Source organism: Kryptolebias marmoratus, linkage group LG16 (assembly GCF_001649575.2).
Source record: "Kryptolebias marmoratus isolate JLee-2015 linkage group LG16, ASM164957v2, whole genome shotgun sequence".
Lineage (NCBI taxonomy): Eukaryota > Metazoa > Chordata > Actinopteri > Cyprinodontiformes > Rivulidae > Kryptolebias > Kryptolebias marmoratus.
Genome location: NC_051445.1, coordinates 9,482,467 through 9,490,871, shown reverse-complemented (window position 1 = coordinate 9,490,871; position 8,405 = coordinate 9,482,467). Strand labels below are relative to the sequence as shown.

The 8,405-nt window shown below is 45.0% G+C and overlaps 1 protein-coding gene across 2 annotated transcripts; it reads right to left on the bottom strand.

Moving 5' to 3' along the window:
• Positions 1–1,577: 1,577 nt before the first annotated feature.
• Positions 1,578–8,355, bottom strand: pianp (PILR alpha associated neural protein). Of its 2 annotated transcripts, XM_017415469.3 has the most exons (6): positions 7,932–8,355; positions 7,380–7,432; positions 6,759–7,168; positions 6,292–6,370; positions 3,337–3,483; positions 1,578–2,736 (listed from the first exon to the last, which is right to left on the bottom strand). In XM_017415469.3, the coding sequence occupies exons 2-6, from the start codon at positions 7,388–7,390 to the stop codon at positions 2,715–2,717; spliced, it is 669 nt and encodes a 222-aa protein (XP_017270958.1). In that variant the 5' UTR covers positions 7,391–7,432; positions 7,932–8,355; the 3' UTR covers positions 1,578–2,714. The 2 variants fall into 2 exon arrangements, with proteins under 2 accessions (XP_017270958.1, XP_037836466.1); XM_037980538.1 differs by having other exon boundaries at positions 7,380–8,355.
• Positions 8,356–8,405: the final 50 nt, after the last annotated feature.

The following is an 8,405-nucleotide window of genomic DNA, read 5'->3' as shown; positions in this document are numbered from 1 at the left end:
CACTTCAGAGTGCATCTCTGGAGGGCGAACTACTAAATGTTAACTCGCAGAAGGGGGCTACCCGTTAGGAGGTCAAGTCATTAATTAGGGCACGTCCCCAAAGAGATTAATGCATTATAGAGCTGAGGCTTTCCCTGTGCACTAACAGCTCGACGAGACACATACTCATACAGCAGGAGCATTTGTATTTCATATGGGTTTGTTTCGCCCAGAGCTTCTATTTCAGTGTCAGAATTGCCTGCCACTCTTCCATGTACCTCCATTACGATCAAAATTGCCTTCATCGTGCATGCCATGTCCATTTCTCACTCCTCAGAGTCTGTTTCCTCTAAATTCTCCGCTTCCTTCCTGACATTAATGGCAGCAATTAGATGACCAGCAGTGATAGTAACAAGCAAGCAGACAGGAAAATTATCCTGTTCCATTTAACCCTGCGTCTTTCTAAACTCCCCCCATTTTTTCCCTCTAACATTCCTCCTCACCTCTATAAATAAAGGTGTTAATTTCAGTGTGGAGTTTCATTTTTTCACTTTTTTTTTTTTTTTTTCTTGACAAGATCGAAGCTGCGACTTCAAGCAGCTGTACACCTCTCCGAGTGTTGGGAGGTGAGTGAGGGCTCACTCCGGCCACACGACCTCTGCATTTATGAGTTCACGCCTAACTCCTGAATTAGATGTTTGTCCATCGTGATTACAGATTGCTGCACCATCTGCCGATGTGTGTGTCATACAGCCATTAAAACCTCCTGGTGGAACCCGGCCAATCAATTACTCTGATTGATCAGTAAAATGCCCAGAGGAGATGGAAACACTAGCTGCACATCCGACCGGTGGAGAATCTCCAAACACTCGAGTGGCATTTCTCTTCTTGTGCCCGCCTTGATTTTATTGACATTTGTTTGAAAAACTATACACAGAGGAAATTCTTGCTTAGCATCCTGTTAATCTTTCTAAAGCGAGAGGAATCCATATGAGGTGAGGAGATAAGCAAACAGCTTCAGACACAAGCAGCTGCATTATTCTTCACTCCTTTTCAGCTTCTCCTCAGTGCTGAAAACATGATTGGCACATGCGGGACTTTTTAATGCCAAGTCTGTGGTTTAAAATCAATGCAAGGCAGTGGACTGAATGTTCACATCAGGGAGAGACAGATTAGGATACATGGGTATCTATTAAAATGCACAGTGTAAGCTTTATCCTTCCCATAAAGCATTGCAGATTGCACCGCTCCCAGGGGGAAATGCATTCAACATGCACTGAAATAAACAGACACAAAGCTAAAACGTCAGCATCGAGTCTTTATTTTAGTTCCATGGTACAGAAAAGACCACATTTCTACAGGAATGCTACTAAAAACCACAAGACTGGATATCTGAGGGATTGAAGCTACCATGATGCCACCAGCACAATGTCAAAAGTTGAATGGTTGAGTGGACGGGTAGTTCATGGGACAAAGCTGCTTTAAAAAGTTGGCAAAAATTGATAATTAGCTTTGAAAAGTTCTGTAAGACAATACTCGCTGATTGGTAAAATAGACGTTTTATAAATACTTGATGTGAAGCAGCTCTCTCAGGATTGTTTTTTTTTTTTTTTTACTGACTACATGCAGACGGATTGAGGCAATTCTTCATGTGCAACTTTCCTTTGGTGCACAAAAGACGATGAAGAGGAGAGATGGTTTTGTTTTCCAGATTGAGATTCAGAGCTGTCAAGTGGCAAAAAAAAAATAATAATAATATGCCAGCATTTATAGATATTCATTTCCCATGAAAACATGGGAAAACATGTCTTTTGTTATGTACCATCCAAACCTTTGGGGAGGGGAAAAAAACCAAAACCAAACAGATTTTCAGTTTGTTCTAACCATTTATGTTCTGAATATTTTATCTCCAGTCCTGGAAGTGCTCTCTGCTCAAGTCCAAGCAGGAGCAAAGCGTGCTTGCAAAGGTTCCACAAAGAGGTGAACGTCAGCCAGATAATTAAGAGAACAAATCACGAGGAAAAGCCAAAAGAAAACAAGAGTCCTCCACATCTGCAGAGGAATGGAGCCACTCTATTTGCATTTCGGGTGCCCAAAGCAGGGGAATAAACATCAGTTTTTGGAGCGTGACATGTTAAACACATTGCCCGTTGGCTACAGCCGTGCCAAACAGCTTTGCGAAATACTCTGTTGGATGTTTGGAGATGCTGAGAATGGCTTTTTAACCATTTACAAGCCTGCTGGAGTGAGCTGAATTTTAGTGCCGTTTGATGAAAAGAACAGTGTGCTGGATTGGCTTTTTACGAGTGAGCAGCTGAGTCACTGGTTGTGGAAGCACAGGTAGGTAGGGCATCTTGGGGGTAATAGGATCTTGCATGGCTGTTAAACTGCTTGCTTGTGAGTTAGTCATGGTGAGTTGAAGAACAGAGCTGTCGGGTAGCTCTGCAGAGCTCGGGGCCGTACAAAGGGCGGAAAACAGGGTCACAGTGATGCACATAAAAAGAAATTTACTCCAAGCATACAGGAGGGAAGAGGAGCAGAGAGATGAGCTTGGATTTTTTTAGGCCTCAGGGAAGCCGGGGAGTTTTTGCGGTGGCTGGATACCTGCATTCCCTGAATTTGTTTCACAGTTGGAGCGAAAATAAAACAGCACTGTGGGCACACCCTCTGGTCGTGTTGATGTTTCTCCTCAGGCCCCGTAGAAATGTTCATCAAATGGGAAAAAAACAGTCCCCTCACAGGTTCACAACTGGGATCCTGACACAGCAAGAGACAGAGGAGAGGAGTGAGTAGGAAAAAGAAAGCAGGAAGGTGGGATAGGTTTTTCTGGAGACTTGGGAGCCCTGATGGTGGGAGATGGGAGGAGATGAAGGGGAACAAAGGCCTGAAGCTGGTGGAGATGGTAACGGAAAGCTGGATCACAGGGGACGGAGAGATGGAGGAAGAGGACGAAAAGCCGATGGGTGGAGGAAGTAAGAAGCAGCACTAGAGAGCTGCTCTATAATTATCCTGATTGAGATTAACTTAAAATACCCTTGAATAAAAGCATCATTTCATGGATGGAGGATAGGCGCCTTTTCATGGGCCCACGATGAGTCATCTGTAGAGGGTGTTTAAAACACTGATACATCTTAGAGCGGCTCCAACACTCCAGGCCTGAATATTCTACAGAGAATAGCGTTACTGCCCAATTATACTCCACGCACATCCTTGCAGCGCATGCAAAGTAATAAGGGCACTCGCACACAGACACAAAGAGGCAAACTTGAATCCAGAGACTCGCACATGCACATCAAACTCATGGACCCAGACACACAAACACTCAGACTGTGCAGAGCTGTTGAGGCGACTCATTACCTCTCCCTGTCGGTGAAGGAGGAGGTGGTGCTGTGCAGCGTCTGCCTGCTGTCCTCCGAAGCAAGGGAACGGGGGAGAGCGAGGGAGAGGGGGGGGCCAACGCCACGGGAAAGCGGGGGCGGATGCTGGGAACAGCTGCGGTCGTAACTGGGAGAGAAAGATAGTAAGACGAATGGATGGAGAGGGATCAGAAGGGGGTCGGATGTGTGGAAAAGGAGGAAAGAAAAAGACGGGGGAGTTGAAGAATGAAACAAAAGGGTCGGTGGAGAGGAAACAAAAAGATTTGAAACAGAAGGGTGGTAAGCAGAGAAGATTAAGGGGTAAATTAAAAGGAAGGAAAAAAGTTTGAGCCAAACATAAATAAGTAAAGGTTTCAATGAGGGGAGGCATACCGGGAACAGATAAGGGAAACAAAGTCAGAGAGCATCAGAAACAGCAGCAAACACATTACTCTGCCACTGTGAAAGAAAATCAGCGCCTGCTCATTAAAACGCTGCGAGTAGTGTAGAGGAGGCAGCACTCTGAGATCAGGGGAGGAGGGGTCAGAGGGATGTAACAAGGTGAAGAAATGAACAGAGGGCTGACGTATCACCGCGGTGCCCAGGCATTACTTCACAGAGAAGACTGAGTTATTACAAAAGAGCAGTGAAGCATCACGGGTCCAGGCTCTTAAGGACACTTCGACACACAGCAAAGCTGTTCTTGGGGCCATAAAAGCCACCCTGAACTCTCATCTTTCCTCAGTAACACCTGTCCTCTCCCAGCTGACACTTCCTCTCACAAACGTACACAAACAGCATCATAACATCCACACGGACAATTTCAGGGCGGGGAAAACTCACTGAGCACATATGCTTCTCTTCTATAATCATATTGAACTGGACTGTAGCCAATTTCCACTATAGGCTATCATTTCAGTCCATCTGCACCCCCACCCCCTCCTCCTCATTTACTCCACAGCTCTTTTATCCATCTAACACATGGTGTTATTTACACATTTATGACACTGAAGCACGAGCCAGTCTATAGAGAGGCAGAGAGCTCTGCTGCCATGTCTCCACTACGAATCCCTGCAATTCTCTCTGTTGTAACTCCACAAGCAGAATGGGTTTTTTTTTTGCCCCCTTTCTTTTTCCATGACACGGCAGGGGCTCGTGAGAAAAAGTTATCAAAACAACATTGAGGTCAGTGAGGAACAGAAAGAAAAAGAGGACTTATCATGAATTCGCTCTCGGCAAGCTGGAAGATTATCTGTGAATCTTCAGTTGGACTGGTGGTTCTGGGAGAGAACTAGGAGACCGATGTGGCGGATAAGAGACTGTGCAAAGACAGGCAGTGTTAAAGTAAAAGATAACACAGGTACCTCAGACAAGAGGAATAAAAAACAAATCCCTGGAAGGCAGAGGGAAAAAAGGAAAAAAGAAAGACAAGTGGGAGGAGCGTGGGAGCAAAAGTCTAAAAGATTAAGAGAGAGTATAAAAAAGGAAAATTATCAGGCAATGAAATGTAAAATTAGGATCCAATAGCCTTTGGGGGTAAGATGCTCAGATAAGAGGAAGAAGAGTGCGAAAGTGTAAATGTGAGAAGTGGCTGTGAGGTGAAGGAGCAGAGCGTTCCCAGTGGTCAAATAAACTGGCTGTTATTGGTTTGATCAGCAAAGCGTGTGAGTGCTTCACTATATCACAAAGATGACTCCCCGTTTCCAGCTAATGGCCACGTGTTTGTGGGCTTTTCCACGTAACACACACAGATCCCCCACCCTGTGTTCACCACGGTGTTTACATGCTCTGAGAGGGTTTATGGCAGGTGGGCTGTTGAGGAACACTCACTCTAATGCTGGAGCTTGTAAAGGACCCTATCAGAGCCGTCTTTGCCTCCCCCCCCCCCCCAGTCCTAATGATTATGGCAAATGTTTAATCATTGCAACACTAATGGCTCTAAATGACACATCTGTGCCAACTGTGACTTTCAGGAATGCAAGTGTTGTTAATAAAGTCATTAGTAAGCAATTACTCAGCTTTCACTTGAGGGTGGGGGGGGGACCACACAAAATCATTACGTAACCATTAGCGACAGACAGACGCACAAACAAGACCAACATGAATCCATCATTCTCCCTAATGATCCTTACTGATCCCAAAACATGCAGCCTAATTAATTTATCTGAAAAATTCCTCCAATTTTTCTCATTTTATTTCTAACAGATTTAAACAAAGGCAACTGAACAGAGCTCTTAATTCCTTACAACTCAAATTCGTTATTTTAAACTGAGCTCACATGCAAATCACTCACCCTCCCCTACCCCCCCGAGTGTCGTTAGGGTCTTTGTGAGCCTGGTCCACAGGCAAGGTGTCTCACTTTATCACACAAACTTCAATTTCTTAAGGCTCTTGAATCCAAGTGTTACTGAAAACCAAATACTCTGTTCACTTTGACTAGTTCATCAAAGCTTAATGAGTCAATTTTAAGTCATTTTTATATTAATGATGTGCAATTATGCCTTTAATTAACAAGATAAAAGCTTGGGAAAAGATATCCTATTTTAAATAGCACAGTTATGTTTTATTCATTTCATAACTCCTAAAGTTTATCTTCTAACTCCTCAGCACAGTCCTAATCTCCACTCTGGGAACTAACTCTGCAAGTGACCTCAATACGTTCCTGCTTTATTGGAAATTGCCATTATCATCAGAAAGGTCTATAAAATAAATTTCCTATCATGTGCCTCGTTTATCCTCCTCAGGTTTTCAGTAAGCAGGAAATGCACACTGTCGCCACGTTAACGAAAGCATCTTGTGTTAAAGTTCACACTGATTGACACCCACCTGCTGTGGGACAGGTGTCCAGCTCTCACAGGTAGACCCGGCTAATCAGTCATTGTTACTCTGTAAAAAACTGACTTTGTATTCATGTATTCATACAGAGCAGCTTGAAGGACAGAGTTCAGGCTCCTACCAGAGTTTGGCTGTAATGACGACGGCTGTTAGGATGAGCAGAGAGGAGATGGTCACGGTGACGTAGAACTGAGGGTCAACTGTAACACACACACACACACACACACACACACACACATTCGGTTACTCAACTCTGTCATCACTGTACAGGAACAACAAGGGAAAAAATCAATGAAGCCAGCTGAGACATGAAATTAGATGTGCAAGCTTTTGGCCTCCAACTACATCACCAATCCAGTGATGTCTTTTGTCTTTTTTTTTACAGTTTTGACATCAGCCAAATTCTCCCTGTGAGTGATGAAAACTTTATTAGGCATTCCCCCACCACAGACACAGCCGGCTGCACACAAGAGGGTGTCAGCCTTCACCCTGGTGACAGCTAATTCCCTGGAGGACTCCTGGCGAGTGTGTGCTCACTCAAGGCCACCTTTATTTAGAAATCCTTCATGCAGATCTCCTGATGCCCACCTTCCTCGGGCTCCGTCTCCTCCGCCTCCGTCCCTCCATCCTCCACTCCCTTCTTGTTCCTGGACTCCAGTGGTGCCTTCTCCTGGGGCTGTACGCTCGAATCAACGTAAAGCCAGTCCTCGGATGTGGCGGTGCTGACCTCCTGCTGGTTCCCGTGAAGGTGCAGGTGGTCGGTTTCCTGGCTGGAGAGAAAGTGGTAGGTCTCATCCTCCAGCGGCTGCGTGGGACCCCACACCACCGCCCACAGAGGGGTGGGTGTGACCTGGGACGTGACGGACAGCTGGACCGACAGGGCGTCCACCTGCTCTTCGCCCTCACCGTCGTCACGGTTACAGGTGGAGGGCTGTGAGACCAGAGCAACCAGGAGGAGGGAGATGAGGGCAGTGAGTCGTGCGACAGGAGAGATGAAGCTTTAAAAAAAAAAAAAAACAGAAAAGAAAAGAAAGGTGGAGGAGAAAGAATGAGAGGTGTTGAAGTGACAGAGGAGTTATCAGAGAAAACCCATTGCCCAGAGGCGCCCTGCACAACCTCAGCAGCTCAGACATTGATTCCCATGCCAGCCATCAATCAGAATGACATTTTATGCATCTGCATCCTATACTCAAAAACTATCCATCTTACCATCTCTCCATCGCTTCGCTCTGTTCACTGAGACTCCTCTTCTCCGATCATCTCTGTAAGATAAGAGGGCAAGAGAGATAGATAGAAAGAGAAAAGAGGGGAGGGTCCTGCTTTTTTCCTATCTTTTTATAGTTGTAAACAAAGAAACCAGGAGGATAAATGGCTTAAAGCAAACTTTCTCTCTCTTTTTTTGTTTTAAAGATAAAAGAATTTTAGAAAGGCTCCCCAGGGAAGCTAAATTTAACACTCGGTTATGAGCTACATGTTTGTGGAGAATTCACATCTGCATGCAAAAACATCCAAAAGTCCACGCTCCTTGACTGTTCTGCTACCACTTCACACATTCACAGAGCACACACCTAAGAAGAGCACATTAATCATCATTACGAGCATCATGCACGAAGCCAGCACTCAGTGTGGCACTTTGAGCAGAGAGAGATAACTTCCTATCAACAACTGCTGCCCAAAATACCCGAAATGTCACTCAGAGACTCACATGCACACCGGGAGTCGGACACAAGCAGTCCGACACATATCAGTTATCATGCTTACCTCTGGCAGCGGAGAGAGGGAATGAGAGAGGGAGACGAAGAGAAACGAGGGGAGATACAGAAAGCAAGTGAGGAGAGAGGGGAAAAAAAAAAGCATCGGTTGCCGTAGCGACTGAGACATGTAGAGTGGGGAGAGAGAACGATGTAGAGGAGGGCAATAGACTGTAGGAAAGAGATTTAAATGCTAATTATGTTTTTTCTTAAATGGGTTCAATTAAACGGACACAGAGGAAGAGAAATGAATTTGACGAGGCAAATAGAAATGATACCAAGCACGACATTAATGAGATGATTTTTGAGGTGAGAGGTTAGAAAAGAAGAAAAGAAAAACTCTTCATGATGTTTATGAACGCGAGCAAGGACACCCCAGAGAAAATGAGACGGCAGAGAGGAGGAGGAAAAGAATGACGAGAAAAAGAGAAGGAGGAAAATTTAATTCTCGTTCATTTAATCAGGTTACTCCGGCAGAGTCAGG